This window comes from Ochotona princeps, chromosome 16 (genome assembly GCF_030435755.1).
Source record: "Ochotona princeps isolate mOchPri1 chromosome 16, mOchPri1.hap1, whole genome shotgun sequence".
In the NCBI taxonomy this organism is placed as follows: domain Eukaryota; kingdom Metazoa; phylum Chordata; class Mammalia; order Lagomorpha; family Ochotonidae; genus Ochotona; species Ochotona princeps.
Window position 1 is genome coordinate 55300659 of NC_080847.1, and position 17434 is coordinate 55318092.

A 17434-nucleotide genomic window follows, 5' to 3' on the forward strand; every position below is an offset into this window, starting at 1 on the left:
CACATCCCAAGCTAAGGATTTTGTTTGCAGCAAGACTTTACCGATGGGGGCACAGACGTGTCCTTAGCAGGGAGACCCCAGACACTGTGGGTAGTTCTGGACCCTCCCTGAGGGATCTGCTGGAACTATGGTTTGTGACCCTACAGGATACTGCCCCTGAGGGGCAGTGGTCACATGTTGGGAGTGTGAGCCACCATGAGCTCCCTCATGGCTCTGTGCCCCTTTGTGTCACGTACAATACAGGCTGAGCATCGCTTATCGAAGGCCCCAAACTCTGAGCACCAATGGAACTCCACAAGTGCAAACAGCCTCATGGGACAGGCTATAATCAGACAGCAGGCACTGTGACAAATGCTGCATGGATACACCTGCAAGCTACAGTGTGTGGAAGTGCAGGTGAAACCCACGTGAATGTTCACCGTGTTCACCAACTATTCCACAAACCCAGCCCAAGTTCTTTTGCTCATGGATGCTGGTGTGTTACACAGATCTGCTCGCCCTCTGTCCACCCAAGAGGATCTCGAAACCATAACCACGGGCACATCTGCCTAGAGAAGACCTGGAAATGGCAGCCACGACTTGTTAAGAAATGGCTGTGTCTAGATGCAAAGCAGGAGGTGAACAAAGGCAGCTAGGACCATCTCATCACAGCAGGAAGGGCACGTGGGGCGTTCCTCTGCTGCCCTGAAGGGGGCGCTATGAGCTCCAGCATGATATTAACTAATTTAATCTCAGCAGGCTTGCCTGAACCCATGCCTTTACAGTGGTATTTTTATTTTTATTGGGAAGGCAGCATTATGGAGAGAAGGAGAGACAGAAAGATCTTCCATTTGCTGGTTCACTCCATGGCTACTACTGTTTAAGCTGAGCCAATCCAAAGCCAGGAGCCAGGACCTTCTTCTGGTCCTCCCACATGGGCGCAGGGTCCCAAGACTTTGAGCCATTCTTCACTGTTTTCCCAGGCCACAAGCTGGGAGCTGGATGGGAAGTGGAGCAGTCAAGACACAAACTGGCACCCATATGGGATGCTGGTGCTTGGAGGATTAGCCAGTTGAATATTGACTGGCCCCTCATGGTGGACATAATCAAAATAGAAAAAAAAAAAAAAAGCTGTCCAGAAAGAGGAACATTTAGAACTGCTTCATGATAAGTCAGTGCCGGAAAGCACAGTGTGTGCTGAGTACTTAGTTCTCTTCACAGAACAGCCTTCAGCCCTCTGGATGCAGGCGGGGTGCCTGGGGTTCCCCACCCATCCCCTTTCGGGCTCCCACTGTCATCCTTGCTTGTAAGTACTTAGTGCTCTTCACAGAACAGCCTTCAGCCCTCTGGATGCAGGTGGGGTGCCTGGGACTCCCCACCCATCCCCTCTCAGGCTCCACACTGTCATTCTTGTTTGCCCACGCACCACAGGTGGAGACGCTGACCACAGAGTTGTCAGCTGAACGCAGCTTCTCGGCCAAGGCTGAGAGTGGGCGGCAGCAGCTGGAGAGACAAATCCAGGAGCTTCGGGGACGGCTGGGTGAAGAGGACGCAGGGGCCCGGGCACGCCAGAAGATGGTAATCGCTGCCCTCGAATCCAAGCTGGCCCAGGCTGAAGAGCAGCTGGAACAGGAGAGCAGGTAAGTGGGGAAGCTGAGGCCTGAGTGGGGAAGCTGAGGCCCGAGAGAGGGCAGCTGTGTGACAGGCACCTGGCTTGCTATTATCCAAGAGGCACCATTATATTAATGTTGATTTCCTGTATCATTTAGGATGTTTTAGGATGCAAGGAACTCTAGTGCTGGGGAGAGTAAGGCAACCGTGTAGCATTCATCAATAACCTAATAACAAGCCACACTGGAAGTTAGGACTTGATGCCAACAACAACTCAGGAGTCTTTAGGCCAGTGGGTGGGTTCTGCCACTGTGGCCTCAAGGGGGCTCACTTGCACATCATCTTCACCCAGCTGTGAGGGTCACTTGCTAGTGCTGGCTGAGTTTGGCTTGATCTAAGGCCAATAGGCCAGCTGGTCTGCTCCAGTGACCACTTATGCTCTGGCAGGTTGGGCCAGCTCAGGGGTCGAGGTTCTCAGAGCACAGGAGAGGGTTACAGGCTCTTCACAGTCTGGATCTGGAGATAGGAAAGAGGGGAGAGGCTAGGCCAAACACAGGACAGCCGCTGGACTCGCCTGAGTACCTCCTCCCCTCAACCCCTGCCTGCAGGGAGCGCATCCTGTCGGGGAAGCTGGTGCGCCGGGCCGAGAAGCGGCTCAAGGAAGTGGTTCTGCAGGTGGAGGAGGAGAGGAGGGTGGCTGACCAGCTCCGGGACCAGGTAAGCAATTGGCATCACTGGGGAATGGGAAGAAGGGGATGGACACTGATTGGGGTGCAGCATGGGCCCTCTCTGGAAGCCCTCTCTAAAGAGTAATGTGCAGCTGCTGCTGGACAGCTCCTTGGAAAGGTTCCTCTTGGGACCTGGAGCCTCAGAACAGAGCTAAAGGGCATAATCTGCTGTCCATGGAGTCTGAAGGGAGCTGAGGCAGCCCTGATGAGCATAGAAGTTGAGCCACACCCATAAACTAGAGCAGAATGAAAACATCAGTCATGTCAGTGATTTATGTATGCGAGGCACTACTATAGTTATAACATGGGGTATAGTTTAGCTCTTATCAGCAACTGTGGGATGAGGATTATGATCTCCCTCTTATTCTGGTGAGGAAACTGAGGCACAACACATGATGCCGCCTACTCAGGGTTCCCTAATAAGGAGGAAGTGGTTCTCCAACCTCAGCACCCTGGCCCCAGTGTCTGTGAGCTCCAAGATTTGGGCGGTGACTCTCCTGAGCATGACGATGGCTGCTGTCAAAATAATGCTTACATTTCCTAGTAGGAAGAGGAAACCTTAAGAAAGGCTATCATGTACAAGAAGGTCAGTGTCCATAGATGATAAGACCTGAATCAAATCCCAGGTCAGCATCCCTGTGCCCTTAAAAGCTCAGCTGTGCTTCTTAACCGTCATCCCTCACTCGACACCTGCTGCAGGCCAGGTTCTGGGGGTGGAGGGGAGCATTAAAAGAGAGGGAGACACAGGAAGAGGGTATCTGTGAGGGGATCTTGAACTGAGACCTGCAGGATGAGGAGGACCAGGTCGAGGGGACAGCAGTAATCAAGGTGAGTTCAGAGCCAAGAGGGGCATGGACTAACCAGCTGAGTAACTGCTCATGAGGTCCGGAGATGTGCTTCCTTGCTTCCTTCCACTAGAGAGACAGCAAGAACTGGGGAGCATCTTGGTGATGCTGGTCTGCTCAGTGTTTGTGGAAAGAATAAGACCCTACAGGGCTTGGAATGACAGGAAGAGGGACTCAGGGTCATGAGAGATTATCACCTATAAACATAGAAAGACCCCTCTAAAGCTGTGTGAGACGCAGCCTGGAGGGGAAAGACAGGTCAGGGTGGAGGCCAACCCGAGGTGGGGAGAGAATACCCAACGGAGAATGGGGATGGGACAGAGACTGGCAGGAGACAGGAGGAGTGGGGCCAGGGGAAGGCCAGCCTGAGGGCAGCACCTGGAGTCACCCCTGCTTCTTCCTCCTGCCAAGCTGGAGAAAGGCAACCTTCGAGTGAAGCAGCTGAAACGGCAGCTGGAGGAAGCTGAGGAGGAGGCATCCCGGGCCCATGCCGGCCGCCGGAGGCTGCAGCGGGAATTGGAGGACGTCACAGAGTCGGCTGAGTCCATGAACCGTGAGGTTACCACGCTGAGGAACCGGCTGCGGTACGGCACACACACACACACATGCCCTGATCTGAAATGCTGGGGATGCCAGGGGCAGCAGGAGGGGACCCATGGTGGCATGGTGACTTCTCTCTCTCCTCTCTTATTTCTGGCTCTCTCTGCTCTCCATCCTAACTCTGTCCACTATGCTCTCTGCCCCCACAGGTCATCTCTACCTCCCTTTGTCATGTCTGTCTCTCCTTGGCTCCTTGGCTCCTTGGCTCATGTCATCTCTGTCTTCCTTCCCCACACATCACGTCATGTTTGCCTCCCCCCACCTCTCTTCCCAACATATCATCTCTGTGTCTCTCCTCCCCACAGGCGTGGCCCCCTCACCTTCACCACCCGCACAGTGCGCCAGGTCTTTCGACTGGAAGAAGGTGTGGTATCTGATGAGGAGGCTGAGGAAGCTGAGCCGGGGTCTGGGCAGCCGGGCCCAGAGTCTGAGGGGCCCTTACCAGCCCAGCCCCAGTGACCCAGCTGCATACACCCAGATGCACTAAAGGACAGGCCTGACCCCTCTCCTGAGCCCCTTCCCACCCCACCCTGGCCCTGCACTTTGGCATTTGTCCACTCAACCTGAGGCCTTCAATGACCCCAAAACTGAGGAGAGGGGCCTCCAAGAGGCAAGGACTGGTTCACTCTCTCGAGGGGAAATTGAGGGTCCCATGTGCACCCCACCCTGCCTTCAGGTGTTAATGAGGGCAGTCAGGTGCTCCCTGCCCTCCAGGCCTGGGGCTCCCCCTTCCTCAGCCTCCCTCTCCCCTTGCCCTACTTCCTGGCTGCTGCTCGTGATGTGACAGCTGGTAGAGGGGCCTCCTGGCTCTGGCAGAAATAAACCTCAGCCCGGTCTCCACCCTTGGCTCCCCCTGTGTGTGTGTTCCTGGGCGGATGTCTCTCATCCCAGCTACAACAGTGCAGGGGTGGGGTGGGGGGCTGCATTCCCTCCTCCCCAGGACACAGAGGGGGAGATGGAGGAGCCAAACAGCAGTGGCCCTCCGAGCCCATGGGTGCTGCAACGGGCATGCCCCCTCCTGAGCCTTGGCCTTGGCCCCAGCAATCCTGGGTGCTGCACCGTGGGCCGGTCCTATCGCCTGCCTGTGCCCAATGGGATGAGTCAGGCACTGCCCTGCTGCCATGGAAGGTGTGGAAACAGGCTCAGAGAGGCTGTGCCACTAGCCCCAGGGCACACAGCTAGATCAGGGTCTGCTCTGGGGCCTAGGTCCCCCCACATCTCCCGTCCCCCAGGGCACTGAGCCACCCTGCTCCCGAGCCTCACCTCCCCTCACCAGACCTATATTCCTCAGGTGTTGATTTTCCCACCAGGGAAACTGAGGCACTTGCTCCCCACCTCCAGCCCACCTGCACTCCTTGGAGAGACCCTCTTAGCAGTCAAGAACCAGCCACTAGTAAATGAAAAGGAAACTTTTATTTTGGAGAGGGTTGACTGGATGGGTGGGACAAGGACATGACACTTGTTCTTTGGGGGGAGGTGGGGGTGACATGCGGCAGCTTTTGCATTGGGCGGTCATGCACCCAGGGTGGGCGTGGGGGAGGCTGGGGGAGGGCCGGGTGCCCCCCGCCCTGCGGGTGGGCCGAGAAGACCCGCGGTTAGCACCAGAGGTGGACGATTTGCAGGCCTCCCCTTCCCCACCGACTCCAGGCCCCGCCCCCATCCCTGAGAGCACCCCTTTCCCGCCCCCACCCGCCCCCACGCCCTCCACAGGTCAGGCCCGCCCCGCCCACATTGGAGTGAGAGAAACTTATTGCTGTGTGGGTTGGGGAGGGGAGCCGCCGAGCTCAGGAAGACCCCCCACACCGCTCCGCTCCTCCCGCCCCGACCGGCCCGCCCCCTGCCCCGTGTCCGTGCGTTCCCGGAGCGCAGGAGGCGCGCGGCATGCGTGTGGGGGCGCAGCATGCAGCGCATGCGTGTGGTTGCAGGCACCCTGGCGGCCGGGGCGAAGAGGGGGAGCGGGACTCGGGTTGCGGGGGGCAGGCCCCTTAGCTCGCTCTTCCCCTCCCCGCAGCCCACACTGGTGGTTGACTTAAGGATGTGGGAGGGGTCGGGGTTCACGTTGTGGTGGACATTTATGACTGTAGTTACTTTTTAAAAGCTGAACTAAAAAGCTGGGGGATGGCGAGCAGTTGAGGGGAGACACTGGGAAGAGGTCAGTATCCTTTGGGAAAGACCCTCACCCCTTTCCCCGCCTCTCCGGCTTTCCTGAGGGCCAGGGGAAACTGGGGCGTTGAAAGAAGTTGAACCCTTTGGCAAAATAATCAGTACCCCTCCCCCCATACCCTGGAATCTGGAGCCCCTAGCCCTTTGCCCGCCCCCGCCAGAACTCGCCCCACCCCTCACCCCTGATTCACCAGGGTTTAGGGACTGGGGGAAGGTTGGGGAGGGACTCAAAATGCCCCTTGCATAGGAATCGTTGCAACAAGAATCTGCCCAGTGACGCCCCCTGCCCCGGCCCACCCTGGGGGGAAGGAGTTCCTGAGACCGTGGGAGCAAAGGGGGAGGGTGTCCATTCCATGGCTCCCCCTCTGCAAATCTCAAAGGAGGGAGAAGGGTCCGCTAAGGATGCGGACCGCTGTGGTCTCTGGGCCTGGGGGAGGTAGCGCAGCCTCGAGCCTGGATGGGAGGTGAGGAAGGGATCCAGGCCCACGCGCTAGGGGGGTGGGGGGTGGCGCCTCCCGGCCTCAGGGCCTCTCCACGTGGAGCTTAAAGGAACCATGTCCTGGCTGCGTGTCTCTACCCCGCAGCCCCACAGGCTGATGTGCAAAACACACAGGAAGTATGTGTTGTGTCCCTGGATGGCCTGAACTCGGCGCACACCGCGGTGAGTGGCTCGGACACTACCCTCTGGGAAGCAGCTATCCGCAGAGGGGCTGCCTTTTGGGCACCGTCTAAGAAAGGGGGGCTTTGGCTGGGCGGGGTGGAGAGCCAGGCCGGGGAAGGCTGGTTTCCCTGGAGTTGTAGACAGCTCCCCAGAGCGTCAGGGGACCCCGCAAGAGGCAGGGCTGGGAAGGAGGCTGGAGCATCCCAAAGGCTGGAACTGAGCTCAGAGCTGGGTCAAGTCTTGGAGGTTTAAGTGCTGGGATGCAGTCCAGGGAAATGGGGGCGGGCAGGGCAGCGGAGGGGAAGTCCCAGGCTGGTGTGTGGGAGGCAGATTTGAGGGATGTGGAGTGCCAGGATCAGTGTAAAAGGATCTGGGTGCAGCTCTCCAGTCCTGGGAATGGGATGGGGGCCGTGGGAAGGTGGGGTAGATTGTGTGCTGGGGACAAGATCATCCTGGAACTCTGGGGGTGTGGGGCGCAACTGGGTCCCAGCAGCAGGAACCGAGGGGAGCAGATCCCTGGTGGGGGTGGGGGCAGAGGCTGGGAGCAGCTGTCACAGCCACGTGGCTGCCTCCCTCAGGCTCAGCCCTGAGCAGGCAGCTTTACTGGGGCCAGGCTAGCTCCCCTGCAACTCCACGAGGTGAGGGCGCCCTCTTCCCCAGAAGCCCCGGAAGCCGGGAGCCCCTCCGGTGGTTTTGCAGACCTTGGCTCCAAGCCCCCTTCCCTCTAACTCGCGCATGCAGCCGCTGGCGGCGCCTTATTGCTGAGGTGGAGCTGAGGAGGGGGTCGGGTGGGGAGGGGAAGGGCATGCAGAATAGTGGAGGTTTCTCAAGATGTAATTGGCATAATTTGGCCTTATTTACACAAGTGGATGGGAGGGATCATATGGCTGTGGAGACCTGAGAAGGCTTATTTTGGAAGGGAGGAGGAGTTGGGGGATGGGCTTTGGTTCCTCCCCTTTCATCCTGGAAGGGCCCAAGGGGGGGAGGGGCCCAGGGGTGTCTGCTGGCGTCTTCATCTCCGTTGCACATTATTAATGACTTTTGATTTTTTTCTAAAAAAAAACCCTTTCCCCCACCCCCACCCCCAGCTCCTTGGACCTTCTTCCCAGTCACCCCCGAGTCCCCCCACAGGGGGGAGGGGAGCACTAAAGGATGGAGGGCAGGGTTGGAGGAGCGCGGCGGGCAGCCCTGGGAGAGCCAGGGGGGGTGGCCAGAGGCGCAAGGCGCAGGGACACCCCACTGAGGCCCGCGATGCTGCTCAGACTGCGGGACTTCTCATAACCTGGGGAGGGACAGAGAACGGGAGGAGCATGGAGGGAGGACGGGTGGGGATGGGGCCGAGGCGGACAGACCCCAAGACATGGGAGGGGAGACAGAGATGAGGGAGGGAAGGGGGCAAGAGACAGCCCGAGAGACCAGGAGGGAGGCAGATGGAGCCGGGTGGACGGCGAGGGCAGAGACGGAGAGAAGGGGAACAGAGGGCAGTCAGTCTACACCACAGCACGGTCCAGACACAGGGAGGGGAGACTCAGGGTTAGGAGGCGCCCACCGAGCCTCCCCCCGCCCCCTGGGGGCCCCTCCCCGCTCCACCTCTCTTCCCCCCTCCCCACCCCATTGGTCCTCTTCTCAGAAGGTGAAGGTGGGCAGCGAGGCGGGATGGTGGGCGGCAGGGCCTGCACAATGCATGTAGGGGAGCAGCCGGTGGAGCGGGTGGGGCGCAGGGCTGGGGCGAACCTGGCAGCGGCCAGAGATCTGGGTGGGGGCTGAAGGGAGCAGAAGCTGGCGGCAGTGGTCTTGGGCAGGCAGATGAGACTCCGTGGAAAGTGGGAGGGGCAAGGCAGGCTGTGGGCAGGTGCTGGCAAGTGTGTGTGTGGGACGCTGGGGGCTCCAGGGCTGGGGACAGGGCAGGGGTGTCGGCTCTGCCGGTGCCTGGGGGAGCGCAGAGTGCTGTGGAGGAGAGGGTCCTGACCCTGAGAGAGGGGAGCTGTAACCCGTGTCCTGGAAAGCCCTCCCCTCCCAGCCATTCCCAATTGCTAACCTGGGGGGAAGGGGCAGGGGGGGACCGAGGGTCTCCCGAGATCTCAGGCGGTGACAAGAGCTGGGGACAGAAATACACAGAGTCAAGGCGAGGGGAGGATGGCCAGGGGGACCCCCAACACAGCCTCCTGGTTGGGGGGCTGGAGAGACGCTGATCTCCACGCTGGTGTTCTCCAAGGTGAAAGGGAGCAGTGAAATGGGGGCGGTCAGAGACATCAAATATGGAAGGAGCTTCCGGGTGGCTGGAGGGGTCAGGGGTCGGGGTCAGGGTCAGGGCTGAGGACAGGAGGGTACTGGGGAGGGCACGGAGTGGGAGAAGGGTGGGTAGTTAAGGGAGGGGGCAAAAGGACAGGGGAGGGGAGGGCAGGGTCCAGGACCCGGAGCCCAGGTGCAGCCAGCCCCATCGGCTCCAGCCATCATTTGAGTTCAATGAAAGGGTTTTGGCATTGGAGGCAAGAGAAGCAGGGACCTTCCTTGGTGGCCCCCCACTCCCACTGCTCCCACACCCCACAATTCTCCCCTGCCACCTCTCCCCATCATCCACCCACTCCCTCCCATGAGGGTCCCTCCAGACTCAGGAACTGGAAGAGGGTGGGAAGGGGGGTGCAGGCAGGGAGGGGTTGCTGGGAGGAGAATTGGGGGAGGGTGATGAGATGAGAATGGAAGGTGATGATGGTGGGGAACGGGTGCAGAAAAGAGAGGGGAGGGGACCAGGAGCCAGACAGGCCCCTCTGGACCTGGAAGCCAGTGCTTGTCCTGTCTGCTCTGTGACCTGGGGCTGTACCTAGATGGCTGTCTGAACTTAGGGGAAACATGGGAACTGCTGTGGGGCTGTCCTGGGGGCTCTGTAAGGGCCCCCCACCTCCACCCTGTGGCAGGAATTCTCTAGGCCCTTTGGGTGTTTGTTGAATGAGGAAGTGATGGTTCAAGATCATTGCTAAGATGGAATGTAGCCTCACCATGACCACAAAACCCCACACTTTCCTCCCAGACTGTCAGCGGCACGAAGCAAACCCACAGCAGCACCCAGGGCCCTGGGCTCATCCTTCCTCCCCGACAAAGGCCTCCACAGCTCCCCGCTGTGAAGTGGCCAGAGCAGTTCTCTCATTCTTGTCTTTTTCCCAGTTGTTGATGTTCTACTTCCCATCAGGGGTCAGCAAACTCTATCAACGGCTGGCTGGTCAGTGTCTGGCCAGTGGCTGTGTTCCAATAAAGCTTTATTGACAAAAGCTTTTAGCCCATTAGCAAGGTAGGTTTCTTGCCTGGCTGGCTGCCAGTTCTCTTCAGTGCAAGTGTGCTCAAGAACATTGAACAAACAAATGCCAGGAAAAGAGCTGGGTGACCTCTGCTTGCTGGCTCACCCCAGCTCACCTTCTTGCCTGTCCCCTTTGCCCCTTGGCCCCCAGCTCTCTGCCTTGTTCCTTCCTCTCTGGGCCCAGCTCAAGCCACATCCTCTTCCCCTGGACCCTCTGCCTCCTGATCTGCTGTTCCTCCTCCCCGCCCTCCTCCTCCAGTCTATGTCCAAGGCCTCCCCATCAGCATCTGCACAGAGAGCCTCTGTGCTGGGGCCAGAGTCCCAGGGGCTGGGGGAAGCGGGGGAGCAGGGGGACACTTCTCTCACCCCCATCAGCACAGATCTCCAGGGTCTGCCAACTCCAGCCCACGGGGTCTCCCTGAGCCCAGCAACTAACAGGGGCCACCCTAGGCATGTATCCCTTTTTCCTGATTGAACTAACAAGTCCAGGATGGAGGCAGGGAAAGCAATGCTGATGGAGATGAGGATGGGGCTCAGTTGTGAGGGCAGGTGGGGGGGTCAGGTGCTGAGTGTGCAGGGAGGGGTGATATTAGTTCTGGGGGGTTAAGTGAGGGGTGTGCTGAGTCTTGGGGTGGGCAGGCAGGTGGGGGTCAGTGTCAGGGCTTGGGGATAAACAGGGTGCAGCTGTTCAAGGTGGGGGTGGAAGTCTGTCAGTGGGGGTCTGCATGGTCTCAGAGGGGTTAGTCAGGAGGGAGGGGTTAGTCAGGGGATGGGTGGGGGGCTACTTACCCCGGGGAAAAGGGGTTCGTCCACTAGGGGGATATCCAGGCCGCGGCGTTTGCGTTGAGGTCGGGCAAGAAGCTTGGGGGGCCTGGCTTACGCCAGTCTAGGGGGGGCACTGGGGCAGCACCAGTGGCTGGGGGCAGGGGAAGAGGCCAGAGTCCAGGGGGCAGGGCGGGAGGCGGGGAAATGGACATGGAACAGAGACAGGTGAGGGTCTATGTGAGGGACTAAGGCAGGGGTGGGAGGCTGGGAGGAAGGTGGGGAGGGAAGCCCAATTCCACCCCCATCACCCACTCCTCCCTCCCCTGGGAGAAGGGGAGGACACAGGGACCCCATGGGGGGTCACCTCACCTTTCCGGATGGAGCCATCAGGGGACGGGGCGTAGTCAGTGAGGAGGAAGCAGGCCCGGTCGCGGCTGTAGCGGCCCCGGCTTCCAGGTGTGATGGGGCTCTTGTCCTCTGGAGACATGGCGGGCTGGTCGATAGCGGGGCAGTCCTCGTGGGCCAGCGCGGCTGCCGCTGGGTCCCCATTGGGGCGGGGATCTGTGCAAGAGACAAAAGGGGAGAGTGGAGGGCTAGGAGAGGATGGCCTCAGAGGAGCCCAAGAGCTGCAGGTAGGCACAGGTGATGGCCTTCCCAGGGTGGGCACTACGGGGGCACCTGGTAGGTCAGGGGTGGTCAGCAATGGGTACAGGGGCTTTGGTGGTGCCACCCTGGTGTTTTGGGGCCCTGCACTGAACTGACTTGGGAAGATGTGACAGGCCTGGAAGCTGCGGGGGGGGAGGACAAGGTGGGGAAGGGCTGGGAAGGTGACAGGAGGGTGGGGGAGGCGGGGGTCCCCCAGGCTCTGACTTGAGCTATTTTTAATGGGTGTGAAACTGGGTCGGTGGCTGAGGGAACAAGATGGGGGCCGGGTGGCCCAGCTCCCTTTATTGACCTACTTAAGGCCTGCTGGGGGGAGGGAAGTGGGGTGCACACCAGCCTTTCCCTCCTCCCGGACACCTACATGGGTGCAGCCAGCTCCCTCCCAGCACCAGGCACCCCCAGCTCACTATGGGGCCCCCAACCCTGTGTCTTTGATCTCAGCTGCCAAAACCCCTCCTCTGCCGGAACCACCACTCTGTCCAAGTTTTCCTGGCTCTGGGGGACTATTTGTATTCCAGCCTCAGCCTCTGTCTCCTGGGGGTAGTCCCTCTCCCTGCACGCCTCTCCCCTGGTACACAGAGCCTTCTGCCCATGGTCACCACAGCTGTCTGCTCTCTGGCCCTGGCTCTAGCTCTTCCTTTCTCTTCCCTCTCTTGCTGACCATGGGGACTCCTTGCCCACAGCCCCACCATGCCTCTCCTGCTCTTGTTGCTCACCCCACCTGCTCACCCTCGCCCAAACCTCTCCCACCACCAGCCCTCAGCCCCACCTCACCTGCCCGGTTGATCTCAATGACTTCTTCCTGAGCCAGTGGGCAGGGCTCGCCAGGGGCGGGCAGAGGAGGCAGCCCCATGATCCCCAGCCCACCCGCTCCCCCCCTGAGCAGCCCAGGGTGCGTGTGGGGTCCTGGTGGGTAGGCCCCAGCCACAGTCATCCCCACAGAGGGTGGGGTGATGGGTGGTGGCGGGCTGATGCCACTGCTGCTGCCGTGGTGCGGGTGGGGCGGGGGTGGTGGGGGCGGCTCGGGCTTGCAGTAGTTGGGCGAGCCGGGCTGCGGGGGCCGGGGGATGTGTTTGTTCTTCTTCTTGGGCAGCTTCTGCTTGGCCATGGCCAGTGAGTAGTACATGCCAAAGTTGTTGACGATGACGGGCACGGGCATGGCGATGGTCAGCACCCCAGCCAAGGCACACAGTGCCCCGACCAGCATCCCTGACCAGGTCTTGGGGTACATGTCTCCGTAGCCCAGGGTGGTCATGGTGACCACAGCCCACCAGAAGCCGATGGGGATGTTCTTGAAGTAGGTGTGGTTGGAGCCCAGGATATCATCGGGGTCTGCACCGATGCGCTCGGCGTAGTAGATCATGGTGGCGAAGATGAGCACGCCCAGGGCCAGGAAGATGATGAGCAGTAGGAACTCGTTGGTGCTGGCCCGGAGCGTGTGGCCCAGCACACGCAGGCCCACGAAGTGGCGCGTAAGTTTGAAGATGCGTAGAATGCGCACAAAGCGCACGACGCGCAGGAAGCCCAGCACGTCCTTGGCAGCCTTGGATGAGAGGCCGCTGAGCCCGACCTCCAGGTAGAAGGGCAGGATGGCCACACAGTCGATGATGTTGAGGCTGCTCTTGAGGAACTCCACCTTGTCTGGGCAGAAGGTGATGCGCATGAGGAACTCGAAGGTGAACCACACTACGCACACGCCCTCCACGTACGTCAGGAAGGGCTCCGTCTCCACCTCCACGTTGGTGATGTTCTCCGGCGGGGCCCCCGGGATCGGCGAAGCCTGGGTCACCGTCTTGTTGCTGATGTGGAGGAAGCCCTCGTGGGTCTCCAGGCAGAAGGTGGTGATGGAGATGAGGATGAAGAAGAGTGAGGCGAAGGCCACATACTGCAGGGCGGGAGGCAGGAGGGGAGAGGTGATTGGGTGGCAGCAGCAGCAGCAGGCTGACCCTGCCAGCTCCCCCCACCCCAGCCAGCTAGCCAGCCTTCTGAGCCTGTGGCTCCATTCCCTGCAGCGCCCAACTGACTCCTCTGAAACTAACAACAGGGGACAGGAAGGAACAGCAGTGGGAGGGGAGCTGGCCCTGCATGCAGAGCAGATGGGCAGAGCCTTTCGTGGGAACAGCCTTGCTGGCCCCTGGCTCTGTTGTCCAGATCACCTCCCCCATCCTCCTGTTCTGAGTCTCCCGCAGGTCCACGGGCCCTGCAGAGGGACTGGCAAAGGAGGGCAGGCTCTCACACCCCCTTCCCCCACCACCTCCAGTGTTGCAGCTTGGAGCTGTGGGAAGGGGAACGGGAGGAGGTGGGAGAGGACTTCGAGAGTCAGAGCGCCCGCATTTTGGGGTCTGGCTGGTTTTTACCCTGCCAAGTGCAGGCTGGGAGATGACGCTTTCCAAGCCTCTTATACCCATGGGGGTTCTCGGGAGGGTTCGGTGTAGGTGAGTGTAGAAGGAGTTTGGCTCTCAAGGCAGTGCTTGGCCCAGGGTCTGGAACACAGGAAGCTCTGAACTATGAGGGTACACGGGCCCCCATTAGCCAGGGAGGCAAGGTTGGCCTCGGGTTTGCCCAGGGGTTAAGGAGTTTGGTGCTAATGTCCAAGCTGGGCGAAAGGGTAGAGCTGGGTAAAGGCCACACTTAGGGAGGACAGGGCAGGGTGGAACCCCAGGAGAGGGTCGTTAAACAGAAGGCTGCTGCAGGGGAAGTGGCAGGGAAAGGCAGAGGCCAGGGCCAGAGGGGTGAGGGAGCTGGAAGTGGGGTACCAGGGTTGGCCCTCGTGGTGTGGGGTGCTGATGGAAGCCTGGAAGAGGAGAGGGTGTGCCAAGGTCTTGGGGAGAAAAAGCAATGGGTGAAGCTTGGATTGTCAGCCACGGGTGGATTGGTGTGTGCTACAGGGGCAGGCGTTGGGGTGAAGGGAGGGTGCGCATGGGAGCTTGATTTAGCCTGAGGCACAAAACAGAGGGCAGCCTGGCTCAGGCCGCAAGTGGGACCCAGGAGTGGGTCGGGGGTCGATGCTGGTCCTCTCTGCCCACTGCCCGCCTCCCTTGGATTCTCCGCAGTGGTTTCAGAGGCCAGAGGCCGCCGCAGAGCGCATGCCCCATGCTTCCCCGCCCCCTCCAAGGCTGCGGCACCGCAGTGGGGGCGGGCCGGCCGGCCGGGGGGCGGGGCGCACAGCGGCCAGCACCATGGACAGCTCCCCGCCGCAGTGCGCAGCCGCAGCGGCCGGCAGCCGCCTTAACCCCTTCCGGGCTGGGACCCGGCGGGAGGCCACGCACCAGGAGTTTCACGTGAACTCCTCGCCCCTCAGGACAAGGCGGGGATGGTGGGCACCCACCGCAGTGCACAGCTGCACAGGCTAACTCAGTCCCTTACCCCAAGGTGGCCAAAGAGCGGAAGGGTTAGGGAGGCAGAGAGAAGGAAGAGGCGGGTAGGACTGGACTCTCCCAGCTCCCAACTCTTGGTTGTGCCTGGAGGCTAGCAAGTGCTGAGCGCGCCTTGCAGACTCAAAAATCAAGTGTAGAGTGACCTCGGTGTATGTCCCAGACCCCTAGCCCGCACAGCCAGGACTCTCCCTCCCTCCTCCTCCTCCCTCAGCACCCTTCAATGGGGTCACGGAGCGAAGGGCGCCCAGGCCACGGGGGGGGGTGGAGGAGGGAGGCGCTCAGAAGCCCGAGGGGGGCATCTAGGGCCACGTCGCTCGCGCACCTCTCCTTCCCCCACCCGACCCCAATTCTAGCCAAGTCAGCGCTTCTCAGGGACCAAACTTTACGCGGTGCCTCCGGCCCCCCCTCGCTCCCTCCCCCGACGCGAATGCGGCACTGCGGCTCCGTGCGTCCTTCCTGGGGCCAGGACGCGCACTACGGGGGGGAGGGGGCCCCACAGGGCTCCTGGGGTGACTGGGCCCTCGGAGGGCTCCTCCCCCTCCAGCGGGTCCTGAACTGCACCACCCCCTTAGGACACCTTCTCCCTCAGGGGTCTCCAGGGACATCTCTAACGGGGAAGTTAGAGATGTTTAGGGAAAAGTTTTCTGGGAGAGACAGAGAGAAAGCCAGGGAAACTCTGGGGTTGGGAGGGAGCTGCGGGTGGAGGGGAGAGAAGGTTGGGGTGGGAGCTCTTGGGTTTGGTGGAGGAGAGGGTGAGGGGGCCCAGTCCTGGGTGCTGGGCGCCTAAGAGAGGGAGGGAGGCAGTGCAGCAGTAGCCAAGGGTAGAAAGCCTTGGAAGCTAATTCCAGAAGAAAGTTTTGGGACAGACGGCTTGGGACAGGAGGGGGCCCAAGGCCTGAGGCTGGACTGGGGGTGGACACCAGAGCGGAAGTCACTTCAGAGACCAGGAAAGGAGCTGGAGGGCTGAGGGAGGGTCCCGGGAAGGGCGGGTGGGAGCGAGAAACTAGCTGGAACTGGGTCTTGGTGAGACAGTAGCTCCTCTGGGGAACTCTGCGATGGGAGTCACTGGGGGGTGCGGGAACATGGAGGTCGGTGGAGGGACACCCTGAAACTCAGTGCTGTGGGATTCCTGGCTAAAGTAAGCGGTTTGGACATTCCCCTTGGGGGATCCCGGAGAGTGGGGGTGAACAGAAGGAGGACGGGACTCAAAAATTGCCAGGGGACCCCAAACTTAGTGAGGAGGCCCAGAAAGGTGCTGGGAGAACCTGGGGACAGAAGAGGGGGCTGCAGGAGTAGGACACAAGTGTTCAGAGGCCCAGGGCACTTTGGGGACTAGGAAAGGTTTTCTGGGGTGTGTGTGTTGGGGGAGTGGAGTCTGGGAAAGATTTGAGATGCCAGGAAGGAAGTTTCTGCCTAGCGAAGCGGGTTGGGGATGGTGGGGGCGTGTTCAGAGGAGGACAGGAGACTCGGGGTTGTGTGTCTGGGGCGGGGGGGGGGCGGGTGAGATCAGTGTGGGGTCAGCGTGTGGGGGGCTCACCCTGGCAGCCCGCGACGAGTAGGGGTCCTCGAAGAGCGCCCACACGCGCGGCTGCCAGCGGCGCCACCACGTGCCGCCCGCGCCGCCCGCGCCCCCCGGCGGGCCCCCGGCGCCGCCGCCCGCATCCTGGAAGCAGAGGCGCTTGAGCTCGCCGCCCGCACCGTCCAGGCCGCCGCCGCCCGCGCCCGCCTCGTCGTCCAGGCCTGCGTCGTGGGCGCCGCCCGCGTTGGCTGCACCGGCGGCGCCCGAGGGGTCGGGCGCCTCGAAGGAGTCGAGCGCCTCCTCGGCGTCGCGGTGCTGCCGGTAGGTCATCCAGCAGCAAGCCTCCACGTCCGTCTCGTCGATGCCCCAGAAGCCCAGCTCCTCCTCGAAGAGCGGCCCGCACACGTCGGCCGGGCAGTGCAGCTTGCCGGTGCGGTAGTAGTTGAGCACGTAGGCGAAGACGCCCGGGTGCCGGTCGAAGAAGAACTCGTCGGCTCCCGGGTCGTAATCGAAGCGCGCCGCCGCTTCGGGCTCCGTGAGGCCGGCCAGCCGCGTCCCCGGGAGGGTGCGCAGCGTCGAGCGGTACGTCTCATGGCGCACGCCGCCCACGTTGATCACGATCTTGCCGCTGTCGCCACCGCCGCCGCCGTGCCGCCCCATGGCCGCCGCCGGCAGCCCGGGGCATGGCTCGGCGCGCCGGCCCCCGGGCCCGCGGGGTGGCGGGGGGCCCGCCGGGGACGCGGCGGGGCCGGGCTGCGCAGGCTGCGGCGGCGGCGGCGGAGCGGGCGGCGGAGGCGGCGCGGGCAGCGGCGGCGGGGACTCGGGCGGCTGCGGCGCCGGCTGCTGCTTGCTGGCCCCCTGGCGCCCGCGGAACGACGAGACGCAGACTGAGCTCAGCATTGGCCGGGGGGCGGGGCTGCGGGGCGGGGCCTCGAGGGGCGTGGCGCAGGACAGACGCGGACGGGATTGGGTGGGAGGCGGGGGCGTGCCCGTCGAGGGCGGGGTCAGACACGAGTGGGCGGGGAGGAGCAGAGGGGAGGGAGAGGAGGTGGAGCCTCGCTGGGGAAGGGAGTGCGAGAGGAGCGTCTCTGATTGGCTGGGGGAAGAGGGCGGGGGTTCAGGCGCGCTGATTGGAGACAGCACGGTGGAGGGGCGGAGAGTCAGGGGGCGGCACCGGTACCGGTTATTTAAAAGGCCCGGACTATCCGGGAGGGGCGGGGCCCCATTGGGA

At 61.7% G+C, this 17434-nt stretch overlaps 2 protein-coding genes across 10 annotated transcripts in view; one reads left to right on the forward strand and one right to left on the reverse strand.

The window, feature by feature from the left end:
• MYH14 (myosin heavy chain 14) overlaps window positions 1-4603 on the forward strand; it is a 66081-nt gene extending 61478 nt beyond the window's left edge. For all 7 annotated transcript variants that reach the window (XM_058674301.1, XM_058674300.1, XM_058674302.1 and 4 more), the window contains 4 exons: window positions 1411-1619; window positions 2199-2307; window positions 3575-3747; window positions 4069-4603. In XM_058674301.1, the coding sequence (XP_058530284.1) occupies window positions 1411-1619; window positions 2199-2307; window positions 3575-3747; window positions 4069-4222 (645 nt within the window). In that variant the 3' untranslated portion in view covers window positions 4223-4603. The remainder of the gene's footprint in view (window positions 1-1410; window positions 1620-2198; window positions 2308-3574; window positions 3748-4068) is intronic.
• A 2141-nt stretch (window positions 4604-6744) lies between these two features.
• On the reverse strand, window positions 6745-17103 carry KCNC3 (potassium voltage-gated channel subfamily C member 3). 3 transcript variants are annotated; one of them, XR_009246804.1, is made up of 6 exons: window positions 16222-17103; window positions 12082-13192; window positions 11014-11205; window positions 10669-10795; window positions 8626-8685; window positions 6745-7869 (listed from the first exon to the last, which is right to left on the reverse strand). XR_009246804.1 is itself a non-coding variant. In XM_058674307.1 (5 exons), the coding sequence occupies exons 1-4, from the start codon at window positions 17101-17103 to the stop codon at window positions 8669-8671; spliced, it is 2202 nt and encodes a 733-aa protein (XP_058530290.1). In that variant the 3' UTR covers window positions 6745-7869; window positions 8626-8668. The 3 variants fall into 3 exon arrangements, 2 of the variants coding, with proteins under 2 accessions (XP_058530290.1, XP_058530289.1); XM_058674307.1 differs by lacking the exon at window positions 10669-10795; XM_058674306.1 differs by lacking the exon at window positions 6745-7869 and having other exon boundaries at window positions 8488-8685.
• Between the last annotated feature and the right edge of the window lie 331 nt (window positions 17104-17434).

Bases quoted from the DNA above. Each gene is read 5' to 3' on its own strand.
- KCNC3 (XM_058674306.1), bottom strand. From the start codon at position 17,103: ATGCTGAGCTCAGTCTGCGTCTCGTCGTTCCGCGGGCGCCAGGGGGCC. The intron at 11,206-12,081 runs GTGAGGTGGGGC...TCTCTTGCACAG, and splicing joins CATTGAGATCAACCGGGCAG to ATCCCCGCCCCAATGGGGAC. The intron at 10,796-11,013 runs GTGAGGTGACCC...CCCTGCCCCCAG, and splicing joins TGATGGCTCCATCCGGAAAG to CCACTGGTGCTGCCCCAGTG.